Source organism: Rhinatrema bivittatum, chromosome 4 (assembly GCF_901001135.1).
Source record: "Rhinatrema bivittatum chromosome 4, aRhiBiv1.1, whole genome shotgun sequence".
Lineage (NCBI taxonomy): Eukaryota > Metazoa > Chordata > Amphibia > Gymnophiona > Rhinatrematidae > Rhinatrema > Rhinatrema bivittatum.
Window position 1 is genome coordinate 18,323,476 of NC_042618.1, and position 17,626 is coordinate 18,341,101.

At 45.5% G+C, this 17,626-nt stretch overlaps 1 protein-coding gene across 2 annotated transcripts in view; it reads right to left on the reverse strand.

The window, feature by feature from the left end:
• Nucleotides 1-17,626, reverse strand: part of NRDE2 (NRDE-2, necessary for RNA interference, domain containing) — a 58,382-nt gene that overhangs the window by 27,744 nt on the left and 13,012 nt on the right. For both annotated transcript variants that reach the window (XM_029597781.1, XM_029597780.1), the window contains exons 2-4: nucleotides 13,990-14,104; nucleotides 3,871-4,074; nucleotides 3,132-3,281 (exon numbers count right to left, since the gene is read on the reverse strand). In XM_029597781.1, coding sequence (XP_029453641.1) covers nucleotides 3,132-3,281; nucleotides 3,871-4,074; nucleotides 13,990-14,104 — 469 coding nt within the window. The remainder of the gene's footprint in view (nucleotides 1-3,131; nucleotides 3,282-3,870; nucleotides 4,075-13,989; nucleotides 14,105-17,626) is intronic.

Here is a 17,626-nt window from a genome sequence, read left to right on the forward strand (position 1 = left end):
TGTTTGCATGGGGAAATATCTGAAACATAAAAGCACTTTTTTTTTTTTTTTTTAAAGATGAGCTAACAATTTGCCATATTTGCTGGATTATGATCATGTGTTTGCATGGGGAAATATCTGAAACATAAAAGCACTTTTTTTTTTTTTAAGTTATCAGGGACCGCCCTCTCAGTTTTTGCTCTGACTCCATCTGCTGGAAGGGGGACATAACCACGGTCTGGACTGATCCTGGTACGTACAGGGAACATGTGTTTGCATGGGGAAAAATGTCATTCCCTGTCTCTATGCATACTGATGGAGATTTATTTTCGTTTATGGACAGTATGTGTAACCATGATCATTGGCACGGCTCCAGTTTCCTGAGCTTTTTTTTTTTAATAAATACCATCCTGTCACAAAAAGCCTTAGCGCCACCCCAAACACCTGTTCAGGGTTAACCCTTTGGACACGTAGAAGGTACTTCCCAAGCACAATGCTTTGGCCCGCCTGCACCTGTGCATGTATGTGCTTCTACACTGGCTATCTGCTGCCCACCAGCTGGGCCTCCGGGCCTGTACTCGGCCTGAACGTTATCCCCTGGTGCTTTCTAAGGACACCCGGATCCCACACAACCAAAGGGTCACCCAGTTCCTAGAAATGCACCTACAGACCAAATACAAAACAACACTGGGACAGAGCTAACAAACTAAAAAGTGTATTAACAGATACTTACAACAGTGAACAGAAAAAAAGATGTACGTTTGCAAACAGCCAATGGGTAAAAGAACAAGTATTTAGACATTTCATTGTACTTAGCTACTGCCTAAAGAAGTTCAGGTTAGGCTGTCCCCACAAGAGCTTGGACAAAGCCTTGGAAAAATCAGATTCCTCTGCACTCCCAGGCAAGATTGAGAACTTTTAGTGAATTCTGGGCTAGTCCCCACTAGAGCTGGTACTGTACAAGCAATGATAGCCCAAAACACTAGTTTTCTGACCACCAACAATGCAGAATGTTACAACATTACACCTTCTCTTGGGGACCGGGGGAGTATGCATTCAAGCCTCACTTAGGGATATATATAGCATAAGAACATAAGAAGTTGCCATACTGGGTCAGACCAAGGGTCCATCAAGCCCAGCATCCTGTTTCCAACAGTGGCTAATCCAGGCTACAAGTACCTGGCAAGTACCCAAACACTAAGTAGATCCCATGCTACTGATGCCAGTAATAGCAGTGGCTATTCCCTAAACCAACTTGATTTATAGCAGTTAATGGACTTCTCCAAGAACTTTTCCAAACCTTTTTTTAAACCCAGCTACACTAACTGCACTAACCACATCCTCTGGCAACAAATTCCAGAGCTTTATTGTGCATTGAGTGAAAAAGAACTTTCTCCAATTAGTTTTAAATGTGCTACTTGCTAACTTCATGGAGTGCCCCCTAATCCTCCTATTATCGAAAAGTGTAAATAACCAATTCACATCTACCCGTTCTAGACCTCTCATGATTTTAAACACCTCTATCATATCCCCCCTCAGATTAACCTGTTTAGTTTTAGCCACCAAAAACTGCAGAGCACAGCAGGCATTAGGCCTCCACCTGCCTGTCAAGTTCAAGGACTGCAAGGGAAAGGCAATCTTAATGGGGCAACAAAAAGGTCTCAGGGCATAATAAGAAACCGGATCAATACACATCCTATGTATGCATCCACTGCAGTATATACAGCACCGTACAAGGCAAACACATCCTATGTATGCATCCACTGCAGTATATACAGCACCGTACAAGGCAAACACATCCTATGTATGCATCCACTGCAGTATATACAGCACCGTACAAGGCAAACACATCCTATGTATGCATCCACTGCAGTATATACAGCACCGTACAAGGCAAACACATCCTATGTATGCATCCACTGCAGTATATACAGCACCGTACAAGGCAAACACATCCTATGTATGCATCCACTGCAGTATATACAGCACCGTACAAGGCAAACACATCCTATGTATGCATCCACTGCAGTATATACAGCACCGTACAAGGCAAACACATCCTATGTATGCATCCACTGCAGTATATACAGCACCGTACAAGGCAAACACATCCTATGTATGCATCCACTGCAGTATATACAGCACCGTACAAGGCAAACACATCCTATGTATGCATCCACTGCAGTATATACAGCACCGTACAAGGCAAACACATCCTATGTATGCATCCACTGCAGTATATACAGCACCGTACAAGGCAAACACATCCTATGTATGCATCCACTGCAGTATATACAGCACCGTACAAGGCAAACACATCCTATGTATGCATCCACTGCAGTATATACAGCACCGTACAAGGCAAACACATCCTATGTATGCATCCACTGCAGTATATACAGCACCGTACAAGGCAAACACATCCTATGTATGCATCCACTGCAGTATATACAGCACCGTACAAGGCAAACACATCCTATGTATGCATCCACTGCAGTATATACAGCACCGTACAAGGCAAACACATCCTATGTATGCATCCACTGCAGTATATACAGCACCGTACAAGGCAAACACATCCTATGTATGCATCCACTGCAGTATATACAGCACCGTACAAGGCAAACACATCCTATGTATGCATCCACTGCAGTATATACAGCACCGTACAAGGCAAACACATCCTATGTATGCATCCACTGCAGTATATACAGCACCGTACAAGGCAAACACATCCTATGTATGCATCCACTGCAGTATATACAGCACCGTACAAGGTAAACAGGTGCATTATCATTTATTTTTAAATTAGCAATTATAAATACGTATCATGCAGGTGAATAAGAGCTCCCTGCCCCAAAGAGCTTCAGACAGAACAGACCAAGAAGTGTTAAATCCTGTACACCTTATATAAAACGATTTAAAAAAACAAAACCAAAACGACACTCCACATCAGAGTGCCAGCGACATCCCCCCCCCCCCCCCCCCCCGCCCTGCTAGGATGTCATCCCAAACCCCTCTGCGCACTTCCAGCCTTCTCATGACTCAGCGCCATCTTTCATTCCTCTTCCTCCTCCAGTGAAGGCCCTGCCCATAGCCTGAGCCTCGGGAAGCAGCACTGAACGGGTCTGGCAGGCTCTCACCCATCTTACCTTGCTATATGTGCTCGGTAGATGGACTTGTACTCCCAGTTTGCAGGATCAGGATTCTTATCAATTCTGAAGGCCTCTCCGGTCACCGACTGAATATCCTCGAGCCAAACCAAGTGCCTTTTAACGGTGTCTGATATTTCAATGCTCTGTCTGGGAAGAAAAGGGATGAAAGCAGGTCTTTTTTGGAAATGCAGTCGGCATTCGTGAAATCATGAATTCTAACACCTCGACACTACAGACGCGCGCTGCACACATACACGTACGCTTCAGAAAGCTTGCAAACAAATGAGCCACGTGAACAGCAGCAGAGGAAGCTGGGGCCACTGGGGCCAGGTCACCAAAGCATTTCCTGCAGGGGAAACAGGCAGGATAGATCTTCTGAACTAGCTGGACACATGGAAAGCATTTCTTTATCAAATAAAATAGCAGAGGAAAACAAACAAAAAAAACCTCTCAATGGCAACTCCAAAAGTCTTCAAATCTCTGGACTCAAAAAAGGATTTAGACACCTCGAATACACTTGCATGGGGAGTTTTTCAGTTCAGATTGCATTTGGTTGGCTCGATGACAAAACCAGTAGACCTGGGTGACTTCCAGCTTCTTCAGGCTTAAATGGGATGGATTTAGCATCACCTTTACCCATGTACCCCCTCCTTCTGCTTCCAGTCCACTGCTAGTCATCCTGTGCAGTATGGGAACCTTAATCTACAACACAACACAATCTCCACCATATTCTTACCCTGGTTTCTGGGCTCCTCTTTCCTGCTCCCCTGCCTTGTCCTTCACAGGCTCTGTCTCCGAGCTCGATTCACTGTTCCTAGAATCTGTCTTCCTCGTCTTTTTTCTCTTGAGATGCTTGTGTTTCTTTTTCTTCTTCTTGCTTGATTTTTTGGTCCCTTCATCTGCAACGCTTTCTTCTGTCACATCGGATCTCAAAGGACTCCTATTTAGGCAATAAAAGAGAAGTCTCATTAGGGTTTCTGAGGGAAATTCAGCTAAGGAAACCTTCTCCCTGATCGCTGGGGAAAGCATGGTGAAACTGCTTCTTACCTGATACATTTCCTTTCCTCTGCACTCAGGCAGGCCAATCCATACCAGTGCGTTATGCACTCCTACCAGCAGATGGAGACAGAGAAAAATGACTTGTTGACATCAATAACATATGGCCCTGCCCCAACATCAGCCTACCAGTATCTCTAGAAAAGCCAAACTGTGGACAAACTGATTATACTTGAAATATGACTATTAACAGTCAACAAAAAACTCATTACTTCCTGCCAACTGGGAAGCACTGAGCTCAGTAAAAATTTAACATCAATTGATCTTAGGGGCTGGTTATTTCACTTACCAGTCCTTCAAACAACTCAAAAGAAGGAATACTCTGCATCATCCCCAAAGGACAAACTAAAACCAAGTAGGCAGCCTAGGGTGGGTTGTGGATTGATTTGCCTTCCTTAGAAGAAAGGAAATTATCAGGTAAGAAGTAATTTCATCTTCCTCTGCACTCAGGCAAGCCAATGCACACCGGTGGTATGAACCAAAGCTATTCCCGAAACGGGTGGGAAAATACTTGCAGTCCTGTCAACACTGCAAGTATGAAAGCCGCGTCCTTTTGAGCCTTAACATCCAAGCGGTAATGCTTGGAGAAAGTATGTAAGGAAGACCATATTGCTGCCCAGTAAATCTCGACAGAAGTCAACAACCACCTACAAGACTGCCTGAGCTCTTTTGGAATGCACCCTGCCCTGTCTAGGCAATGATATGTCTGCATCCACATAGGCAGCCACGATGACCTCTTTAATCCAACAGGCTACCTGCGATGCCAGTTCCCCTTGTTTACCTCCATCATGGAGAACAGTCGATCAGTCTTTCTCAAAGAGCGAATAACCTTCAAATTCTACATCTGATGCCATTTGACATCCAAAGCATGCAACAATCAATAATTCCGCTCATCTCTATCCCTGTCCATTTTGGGCAGGGAAATAGACTGATTCAAATGAAAATCTGATACCACTTTTAGTAAAAAGGAAGGTACAGTCTTAAGGTGTATTGCCCCCGGAGGTATTCGGAGAAACAGCTCATGACAAGAAATAGACTGTAGCTCAGAGAGATATGCCTCGCTGAACAGATCATCACCTGAAAAAACATTTTCAAGGTAAGCAGACGCAAGGAGAGATCACATAACGGCCGAAACGTAGGACCCACCAAAAACCGAAATACTAGATTAAGGTCCCAAAGAGGCATCGGTAGGCTCAAGGGAGGATGTAGATGCTTGACTCTCTTCAAACACTTGGACATATCTGGATGGGAAGACAAGTACCTATCATTGGTCTGCCCCCTATAGCAAGCTATCTGTACTTTCAGAGTGTTTAGGGCCAAGCCCTTAACCAAACATTCCTGTAAAAATTCCAAAATGAGTAGAATCTCAACTTTAAGACTGTGAGAACCTTGCACCCCACACCAGCTCTCGAATACTCTCCAAACCCTAACATAAGCCAGAGACGTAAAAAACTTTCTAGCGCAAAGCAATGTGGAAATCACTGCCAAAGAATAAACCATGCTTCAGTAGCCAAGGCCTCTCAAGGGCCAAACAGTAAGACAAAACCAACCCAGATTGTTGTGCACTATCAGCCCCTGATGTAGCAGATCCTCCCTGAGAGGCAGCCTGAGAGGACCATCCACTAGGAGCTGCTGAAGATCAGCATATCATGGCCTCCGGGGCTAATCCAGAACCACTAGAAGTACGGACTTGTTATGACTCGCAATCTTCTGAATTACCCTGCCAATCACTGGCCAGGGAGAAAGCATATAACACGCCTGCAGCCACATCTGGACGAGAGCATCGATCCCTAGTGCTCTCAGATACCTTCTGTGATTGTAGAACCATGGCACCTTCACATTGTTGGAGCTCACCATTAAGCCCAGTTATGGCCAATCCCAACGAGACACTATGAATTGAAAAGCCTCGTCTGCCAACTCCCACTTCCTGGGTCCAAGACCTGTCTGCTGAGAAAGTCGGCCTGCACATTGTCCTTCCCATCAATGTGGAAGGTGGATATCTCTTGAAGATGTTGTTCTGCCCACACCATGAGAGCATCTTTCTCCACGACACCTGATGGCTTCTGTTTCTGCCCTGATTATTTATGAGGACAACCGTCGTGGCATTGTCCGATATTATTCACACCATTTGATCTGCTTGCTGCTCAGCGAACCTTAAGCGCACCAAGAGAACTGCATGTGCTTTCAAACGATTGATGGTCCACTGTCATTCCTCGACATTCCACCGATGGTGAGCCTCCCAATCGAAGGCTCGCATCTGTCGTGAGCACCAGTCTGGTGTCTCCAAGCACCCTCCTTTCCTGAGGTGGCCCACTTGTAACTACCATTGCAACTGGTTGCCCACTGTTATCGGCAATTGGAGCCTCACTGCGAACTACCTCCAATGCTGCCACCATAGACCACCTGGACCTGCAAAAAAGATCACACCACTGGATGAAAAGCCCTCAAGAACTGGACCTGAGTCACCAACTTCTGAATATGTTTCCCTGGCAGGAACACCCTGCCCCGCTCCATATTGAATCGCATACTGAGGTACACCAGCGACTGAGTCTGCTGTAGACTGCTCTTGGCTAAGTTCACCACCCAGCCTAGCTCCTGAAGCACGGCAAATCACTTTGTGAATCGCCAATTGACTCTCTTCCACACTCTTGACTCAAATCAACCAGTTGTCCAGATACAGATGGACTAGAATGCCCTCCTTGCACAGAGACGCCACTACATCCACCATGACTCTGAAGAAAGTTCTGGGCACAGTAGGCAGACCGAAGGGTAGGGCTTGAAACTAATAATGGTGCCCTAGAACAGCAAAATGTAGGAAACTATGTTCTTGTCGAATAGGAATATATAGACAGCCTTCGTCAGATCGAGAGAAATTCCTCTCTCTGTACTGCCATAATTATAGAGCATAGGGTTTCCATCCTGAAGTGAGTCACAAGCAAATGCTGATTGACTCCCTTCAGATCCAAAATTGGTCGAAAGGAACCCTCTTCCTTCTTGGGAATGACAAAATAAATGGAACAGTGCCCTGTATTTTCTTGTGATCTGGGAACTGGAATTATGGCCTTCAGATCTATCAGCCTTCTCAACATAACCTCCATTGCTACTTTCTTCGCTAAGGAGTTGCATGGGGAAACCATAAATGCATCTGGAGAAATTCAGAGGAATTCTAGAGCACAGCTGTCTCTTACCACCTCCAGGACTCACTGGTCCATCGTAATCTGGGCACACTTGTGATAAAAGCGAGACCACATGCTTAGATAAGTGAGCCCCCACACCTTCACTGAGAAAATCAATATGCTCCAGTCCCAGAGCCCATTTCCTTATGAGGCTTCTTAGGTCAAAAGAACTGAGATCTTCTGAAGGGACAAGACTTTTGAGCAGCTGCTCCTCAGTAAGGATGAAACCAATGGGAATTCCTGAAGCAGGTTTTTGCCCCAAAAGAACGCAACGCCACTTTCCTGTCCTCTGGCAATCGTGGAATTTTGGATTCACCCCATTTATTCAACATCTTCTCCAACTCAGTCCCAAACAGGAGAGAACCCATAAAGGGCAATCTTGTCAAACTTGATTTAGAAATAGTATCCGATGACCAGTTTCGTAGCCACAACAGGCGCCTGGCTACTATCATGGAAGCTATATCTCTAGTGGCCGTATGCACCAAGTCACAGCCAGCATCAGCCAAAAATGCAGCCCCTGGTTCCATCACTGGACCGCTATCAGCTTCTGATCCTTGAGTCTCCTATGAGAGACACAAACCTGATTGAGTCACCAGGCAGCAGCGAGAAGCTATTTGTAAATTCATTGCCATGGCTTCAAACACCCACTTGAGGATAGCCTCAGTCCTCCTGTCCTGTGCATCTTTCAAAGCTGCCCTCCCCCTTCGACTGGGATGGTGGTACACTTAGTAAAAGTGCACACCAAGGCATCAACCTTCGGGAATCACAACTGCTCCCTTGCCTTCGGATTCAAGGGGTACAGACTCAAAGAACGCCCCACCCCCCTTTAAAGCTTGCTTCTGGAGTATTCCAATAAGTCAATTAACTCTTAAATTGGCTCCAGGAGGGGAAAGAAACAGGACGCTTTGTGCAAGATGCCCAAGATGAGATCTTTCTTATGTAATCTCACAGTGTCAACCCCATCTTCTCCAAGCGTTTTCAAAGTTTGAGTCAACAGACCTGACAACTAGTCTTTGCAAAAAAAAAAAAAACAAACAAAAAAAAACGGAGTAGAGTTCTATATAGTTCTAAGTCAGACAGAATTTCTCCCTCTTCAAGAGGTGTGAAATCTGAATCTCCACCAATATCATCCAACAGGTCACGATCAACATTCTTAACATCCCCAGGGTCAGCCTCTCTGCCGTGCCTGCCCAAATTAGATGGCAAGTTGGATGCTGCATGACGTGCCCCCTTCTTACTGGGCTGCTTCGGCTCTGCTGGGCGCCCTTTCAGAAAGGCCCGTAACCACTGGAAAAATTCCACTCAGGTGAAGGAGAATGAATCTATACCAGGGCCTCTAGGCCTGAATATGGCACCCTCCGATCCCTCCCTCCCATCAGAAACAAAGGGGGAGTGGAACTGTCCATAGTAGCGCGTCCTGCACCTCCTCCCTCCGAGTCCTCCATCAGATGAGGGGATGCCCCAAAAGTGGCAAAATCTTTAGGAGACAAATCACCTTGAGCCTCCAGACAATGGTGGCACAGTCGAAGTGAGAGCAATGGCTGAATTGTTCTTATATGGCAAGCAGCACAAAGAGCAAGGTGCTTAGACTTTTTTGTCCCCGGTGCCATTATCCTTTCCACAAGGCTGCTGCATGCACACCAACACGTGCACAGGCATACCCGTGAAATTACGCCCCCAAAACCTAGGTTGCAGGCTCACATACATACGTGCCTGTTCACATACAGCACAGCAGTGTCTTATCGTATTCACTCGTGTATGCACGCATGGGCCTGAGCGCACAGGAAAATACTGCCCGCCGTGGCCTACCACGCAGCTGACTGATTGAGCCTGCGATGCAGGGCCTAGCAAATGCTGCTCAACCCGCCGGCCCATGCCGCCCCCTCTCTCCACTAACTCCCAGAGAAGTGAGAGAGGAAAAGGGTAGGAAACATCGAGGTAGGAAAAGAAGGGGGCCTAACATTTCCCTCCTAGCTCTGTTTTACCTGAGCTCAGCCCTTCCCTAGCTGACAGCACGATTGGGTCACTGTCTACTGGGGGAGAGGGCAAAAGCCTTCACTGCCGAGCTCTCCCTCGTCCCTTTTTAAATCTAGGCCTGGCCAAGCATCGAGACTTAAACCACTCAACTGAAGGAGGGACCAGTCGGGTGTCGCTTCAGGAGCTCAAACTCTGCATCTAATCCTTTTTTTTTTTTTTTTTTACCATGAGCGCTCCCCTCTAGGGAGACGCAGGCCCACCATCTGCTGGAGATGGAGAATACAGGCAGGCTGATTTCGAGGCAGGGCTATATGATGTCAATGAGTCACTTTTTGTCCATCTCCGTCTGCTGGCAGGAGTGCATAAACCCAGAGGTATGGATTGACCTGCCCAAGGGCAGAGGAAGGCTGAATTCTGATTCTTAATAGATCCATCCTTGGCAAACTCTTAAAGAAGGAGGTTAGAATGGAGGGACAAGAAACAAGGAGCTCCCAGACTAACTGAAGCTCACTCTCCAGAGAAGTCATTATATCTTTCTGCCTCGGATTACTTCATTCTAATTAGGTAATGAAATGACAGAAACCTCCCTCTCACCCTCAAAAGATTCAGCCAGTATCCTTCAGCTAAAACCACCGCTGCGACAGTCACTCTCTGCAGCCTTCCGAAGCGAGGGTTTTAAAGCTGAAAGAACTTGGGAGGTCTTTGAACAAGCTGAGGATTTTCTTTAATCTTTCCTTCTGGTAGAAACAATTCAAACACATAAGTAAAAAAAAAAAATATATTTTAGAAATTGGCTCAAGCACATAAAAGGTGAATTTTCAAAAGGCTACATGCGTAAAAATTAGCATGTGCATGTGTAAGCAGCCTCTACTCGCATAGGGGTAGATTTTAAAAGGGACGCACACGCGCGTCCATGTGCGCACATGGATGCAGCTACTTTATAACCTGCGCGTGCTGGCGCACGCATGTTATAAAATGTGATTCCCTCGCTCACATGCGCACCGGATTTTAATGTCCATGCGCACATGTGCAGGTGGGTGACCTCCTCCGCGTTTAAAAGAATCGCACGGCGACGCAATTGGGCCTCCCAGTCCACTCCTTAACCCTACCCCTATCCCTTCCTCCCTCTTCTCCTCCCCTAGCTATCCTCTTTTTTGTTTTTACACTTCCCGGGACAGCATCTAATGGCGCTGTCCCACCCCTCCCCACCCAGACCCCGCTCCCCAGTCCGCCCCCCTTTCTTCAGGCCCGGCGCTTCTGCGCGTCTCAGGAGTTACGCACGTGGCCAGGCCCTTTCTAAAACGTGCTCGGCGCACGCAGTGCCCAGCCACGCAGATAACCCCCCATATTTGCGCTCGCAGGCCTTTTAAAATCGATTTGATATTCTGTTATTTTGTAAGAGTCCAAAAGGCACGCTTATTTTCACTTTCATGCTCACGTATATATGCGCTTTAAAAGGGGGCAGTCTAGGAGCATTTCTGGGCGGGGCCAACAGTTACATGCGCAAGTTGCTATTTTAAAAGACACGCATGTACATTTTCCAACTTATTTGCATATATTTACACCAGCTAATTATCTGGTATGATATTGAATGTGTTTACTATGTAGTACTGACAAGGTGGGAGGTCTGGGTGAAATGGGGGAGTTCAGGGTGAAGAACCAGACGGGTTTTGCTGACCTGGAGGAGGACTGGGCAATCTGGTGGATTAATTGATTAAAACTGGTAACTTCACTCATGCACGTTTATTGTAAAATACACTGATTTACACATAGAAATCCCGACTCACGTAAGTCCTACTTTATTTTCGCACGTAAAATACATGCGTGAATATTTTAAAAATAAGTGGGTAAAGTACATGCTTTCAATGCATTGCATGTATTCGCACATTTGGCCAACATATGCATATTTTATAATATGCGCAGAAGTGATATACACGTTATAAAATACTATGGTAAAACTATGTGCGGCCACATACATTTGTATATGTCACTGCATGCAGTTGTTTGAAAATTATCCTTAAAATAAATATGAAACTAATATAAGAATAAGAGGTGGAAGAACAGGAGGAGTCAAGATGGCGGCATGACAGTAGCATGGCTCTGAGCTGCTCTGTTTCCTTGCCTCTGAAGCCCAGCTTCTCCCCAGCGAGTCTGCTACTGTGCCTCCTGCTATTGGGACGTGACCCCCAATGCTGGGCTCGCGAGAGGAGTGTCAAGCTTTTCCAGGGAAGCATCTTTGAATCCCCTAGATCTCTGCCCACTGCCAACCTCACTCAGAATGGCACTCGCATCTCCGACTGATGATCTCATGGGAGCCGCGTCCGAGGAAGTTGCATCGGGTAGAGTGTTGGCAACAGCGGTAATGCCATCGGAGGATGCGAGTTCTACTCTGGATCTCTGGAATGTTTGTGAATTGATATTTCACCAAGTAGTGAATCTACTACTCTTGTTTCTTTGGTCCCCTTGTTCACCATCTAATTCCAGTGGTTTACAGACTGCAGCTCTAATCCCCAAACCAGCTGTGGTGACTCTGGACTCCATTTGGGAGTTAGTGGCTAAGTCGGGTTCAGAATTTCATGAGTGCTCTATTAAGGTTTCTTCAATATCTTCAAGAGTCTATTTTCTTCCGTTTCGACGCTCTAGTGCTAATGAGGTGCATTCCCCACCTGATTTTGCACACTTGACTGCACTCCTGGAACCTTCCACTTTTGAGATTGTTGAAAGAGCAACACTGTTGGTATGATTTGTTCACGAGCAAGATATTAGTTTAGTTATGTGAGGTTACTTGGAATATGAAGGTAAATTTCATGGGTAGGTTTGTACAAATCTTTCCAGATCTTGCTAAAGTTACTCAAGACAGAAGAAAGGGATTTTTAGCTTTGCATGGGTCTCTTGGAGCATCATTTACGTTACGATATCCTTGGAAATGTATTATTAAACTGAATGCCGATTGCTATATTTTCTTTTTCCCTAAACAACTGTGAGCATTTCTAGATTCTAGGAAACTGCTTTTGCCTTCTTCCCAAAATGTGAGTCCTAGGTAATTAGGTCCCTTGTATTTTTCAGGAGGCATCTATTCATGTTATGGCAGTTTCCTTTTTTTTTCATGTTTTTCTGGATGATCACCTCAGTTTGTTCTCCTACCCCTTGATATTTTGATTTTGAAATGATGGCTTCTTCTTATTATATTTCTTTGTATTTGTTTCTATGTTTGCTGTACAAAGTACATTTGCTTTGTAATTATTATAAATGAAAACAAATATAAAGTTAAAAAAAATAATACAAGAATAGAATGAGCAATAAATTATATTTCTAAACTGATACGAATGAACATGGGACCATTCAGTTACAGGGATGCCAAGGAAAGTGTCCGTAACATGATCAGGCGCATGCATTATACACGTCATGTGACTCAAATAGAAATGAAAAACTTAACAAAATTAAGCTACAAGAAAGGAAACCACTCAATCTCCTGATTGTCGGCTTAACGTGTTCTATGTAAAAATGAAATGTTCACGCTGCAGCTCAACTTAACCCACATTACCACCCCCAGCACAAATCAATCTGCTAACCAAAAAATTGAGTCAGATAGCAAATGCTGATAAGCGAGTCAATGATTCACTAGCGAAGCTTCCAGTTTCACTGTTCGAACAGCATTTCTGTGTTCAATGATATATTTAAGTTTGTCCAATATAAAATCTTTGAACACAGGCATACAAGTTCATAAACCACTGGGCTGCTGCAATCAGGAGTGACCTGGAATAGTGTATGGAGTTGGTAATGAGGCGCTAAAAACATGTGCACCTGCTATCCAGGATCCAGGATCAAAAAAGAGAACAACATTAGATGAAAAAGAGAAAGTAGACGAGAACAACTTGATCTCATAACCTCTTTTCCTTTTTAAATGTGAACACCAGAGATTGAGTTAATACAGCACGAGAGGTTACTACATTCCAGGGCTTAATCAATTGTGAATGGGCTAAAAAGGGCTTTGCACAAATCATGCCAGACAGAGAAGACTTATTTGAGCTATGCAAAAGATTTGTGCGGTCGGCTTGCAAAGCCCGTGTCTATGCTTGTTTGATTAAAGAAGCAGAATATCCCCTCGGAGAAAACCTTTGTGCCATGAAAGATGCTTGATACTTGCACTTCCAAGTTCTACACAGAAGTGGCAACCAAGAAGTCGACCCACTGGGATGTTACCACGCAATGAACGTGGATGACCACTAGTAGGAACGGTCTTTCCACTACTACATACAGGAAGCCAACTGACAGGAACAATTAATTGCATTACACTAGCCATCATCCATGTTCACTGCGATAACCTTTTGGGCCTCTCTGCCACCTTCCCATACTTTGTATTCCTTTTCTTCTTTTCAACTTTGGGAGCTCTTTAGTATGAGTACTGAATTGGACTCCAAGTCCACCAGTCCCGTCCCTGATCTGAAAAGAAACTAGGACGTGTAAGAGGTGCAGCTGTGAGGCTGCAGACCGGAAGGAAAGCAAACGCAGAGAGAGCGCAGAAGACGGAATTCATAATGAATCAGCATTCTCCTCTAATGTTTATGAAAAACATTTGTAGTCGGTCAGAAGCCCTCATCCTTCCCATCGAAGGATGGCGATACATCTCTGAAAGGGCACACTACCTGGAGAGAAGAGATGGGGCAGATGCAGGGTCCTCAGGCTGCAGGATCCGCCGGTGCAGCGTTTCTGCTTCGGTGCTGTGGAAACTTCGGTTACTCAGCCAGTCCAACTCTGCACCTATCGGGAGAAGCAAGAGAGGGGGAAGGAATGAAAAGGGAGCTTTCTGTCCTCGCTTGCACAGAGAAAACCCTCAATTATTGCCAATGACAGCAGTCCCTGATATTTTCAACAAATCTTCTCACACACACACACACACATATTTAGAAGCTAAAATTCACTTTTGACACCAGTCTGGGGTCTAGGAAAAATGCCACCAAACCACTGTAAACAAAAAGTGAAATGTGGTTGTCCCTGTTAATTTCCTCTCTAAGTCCTGCTAGACCAGTTGAGAATAGCAGAGATGGAGACAGAGGACACCCCTTTTCCAGTGACATTATCGCTTGGTACGTAGACTGGTGCTGCACTGACAACAGTCAGCATTATGATGTGAAAGCAATGGAAACCACCAACTGCCCTAACACACAATTAACTTTAAGAACTAGCAGGGCTCAAGGAAAGAAAATAATCAGGTAAGAATAATTTAACCTTCCTTTCCTTCCTGCCAGACCAGGTCATCACGGTCTGGGACTTACAAAAACAACTCCTTCCCGGGGCAGGCAGAAGGCGAGGCTGTCCTAACAATTCCCACCCCCAAGGCAGCATCTGCCTTGGCCTGTACATCCAGCCGCTAACGCTTGACAAAAGGAATACAAGGATGACCAAGTTTCTGCCCTACACATTTTTTTCTGGGGAGGCTGTTGAGGCCTCTGTCCAGGATGATACCCGCGCCCTTGTAGAGCGAGTCTGTAATGCTGCCAGCAGCTGCTTACCTAAAAGCAAGTAGGCCGAGGTTTTTGCTTCCTTAATCCACCTGGCTAAGGTGGCTTTGGAGGTCACTTCCCCTTTTCGGGTGCCAGCAAACAGAACAAACAGCTTGTCTGTCTCTCTACAAGCATTTGTCACCATCAGATATCTCAGAAGCATGCGACACCCATTTAGTAGGTGCAGACTCTTATCCTTCCCATGACCATTGCTACTGTTGAATGCTGGAAGAGAAAATGGAGCCGGGATTTTCCTTGAGACGCACTTTGCCACAGCAGGCCCCACTCCCTAGGCAACTCCAATTGGGTTCCGTCCAGCAGCCTTACCAGATCTGCAGAGCAAGGTCTCCTCAGCCAATCTGGGGCTACTAGAATGACGACGGTTGGATGGTTCTCTCTCTTTGTTTATTGTCTTGTTTACTAGAGGCTGTGGTGGAAAGACGTACGTAACGCGGGCTGAGCCGTGCCCACAGGCATAGGAGCACACCTATGCAGCTCTGCCCTGTGACTGAAGAATACGTTGGCCTTGGTGCTCGACCATGTCGCCATTAGATTTGTGCCTGGCCGCCCCCAATGTTCCACTATCAATTGAACGCTTCTGGACCCGGTTCCCACTCTTCCGGGTCCAACTTGCTGCTGCCGAGGAAATCTGCTTCGAGGTTTCCCTTCCCTGCTACGTAGGACACGGAAAGGCGGGGGGAGATTCTCCTCGGCTCATTCGAACAGCTGAGCCATTTCTTGTGCTAGCATGAGGGTCCGAGTGCCCCTTGTTTGTTTACATATACCAAGCACTCCCTAACTTTAACTCTTGAATGGCTCTAGAAATATCCAACTCCATAATAGGCTGATTTAAAACACCTAATTGCTCTTCTGACAACTCGGGTCAAAAAAATCCTTAAAAAAATGCTTGCTGATACATAACACTTGGAAAACGTCAACAAGGTACTGCGTTATATCTTCAGTAGCCTCGATACCCGTAATATAGGGGAATGCCTCTTTTTAATTCAGCTAAAAGTATGCATGCTATGGAAGCCCCCGGGTACTTCTAGTTGGGCAGGTAAAGGGTTCTGAAATGATCTCCAGCAAGACTTCCTCTCCCAGTAAAGGGTAATTTAAGCAGACAAATATGGCCTCATACACTCCGGTACTTCACTAACAAGGTATCACATAAACCATAACAGGCAAGGAGCAAGTGAAGAGTAACCAAGCTCTGAAACATTTAGGAAATTAAAAACTAGTTTTCATGACTCGTTCAGGGCTAACAGTCCTCAGGTAGCTTCCATTTTCTAAGACTGGTATTCACATTTGTAATCTTGGCCGGCTTGCATTATTTTTTTAGGCGCTGGGGGGAGGGGGAGCGAGAGGAGCAGTCACTGTGGTGAGAATTAGCTGGGACATTTGATTAGTTCCCGTCTAACCTGGGGTTCCCCCCACCCCAATTACACACACACAACTAGGGCTGCCATCTCTGGCTTCATTTAGTCTCCATAGGCAACTCCAGTCCTTGTAAGTTCTGATTTCCCTAAGAGAAGCAGGATAACATCAGCATGCATGCAGAGGAAAGACCAGGGAAATGAATGGATCTACCTGGAAACCTTACAGTCTTTGTCCAGAAAAAGATTTCTGCTGCCCGAACAGCCCTGGAAGAGAATACTCCTGTTAAAGGAACACCTCAGCCCAGCCTGCAGCTGCTGACCACACAGCACGTCCATCCAGTCTGCCCAGCAAGATTTATTTATTTTCAGGGCTGTAACTACCGCTCCCTGCAGGTTACCACGATTAACACAGGTTCTCCCGGAGTAGACTCTGGTTACTGCACTTTTGGCCAAAAAATGTGCTGCCTTTCAGCCAACTCATTGATATGAGTTAAAGATTCAGTTGGTTGCTGTGACTATTATTATTACAAAGCAGATTCAGGCCAGGATGCCACAGAAATACATGAAAAACCAGAGTCAACGGAAACAGCCTTATCAGAGGAGCGGAAAGAACAAACATCAGAGAGAGGAATGTAAGAGTTTAACATGATTCTACCATTAGCAATCCAGTCCCAAATGTTAGCTGCAGGTACTGGGGATGGCATATCGCTATCAGAATGCACATAGCTCTAGGCACTCTAAGAAGTTTGCCATCTGTAAACCACACCTGAATTCCAACACCAATGGTATTCGTTTGCTCTGGGTTGTGATATCTTCTGGCTCTCCCCCCTGTGTTCCTTCACCCTGCCTGAGCTCACGTGGAAAACACGAACAAGACAGCAACGAAACCTCAGCTCAGGTACAAGGTGTGTTTCTCAGGGAGGGGTGGGCACAATATCTTGGTGCAGGTGGAACGGGGTGAGTGGTTAATCCTAAGGTCCAAATCAATGCTTCCTGTGCAGCGCGTTATTTTGCCAAGTGAAAAATTCAGGAGGTTACTCGAATATAGCTCAAAATGTATGAGGTCTACGTTTTGATTACCTTTTATTATCTGAAGTTCATTTTGTCTGTTGACTCTCGATACAAATTTGACATACAAAGACATAAAAAAAAAGGTCTGGGAACAGTTTGACTTTTCGGGCAGGCAGCACTCAGCTGTGCAGTGTATTACACAATGCCTGCAACACGTGAATACACATTTCCAATCTGCCAGCTAGCTCCAAGCTGTTGGGGGTTGTCGTGTTTTAACTCGTGTAAGAATTCTGGGATTTTCAGTCCTGCATGCTGTACAGCTAAAAGTGGAACAAATTCCAAAATGTTTAGAAATGCTTAAAAATAAAAAAGATTACTGTTCCAAAGGGACC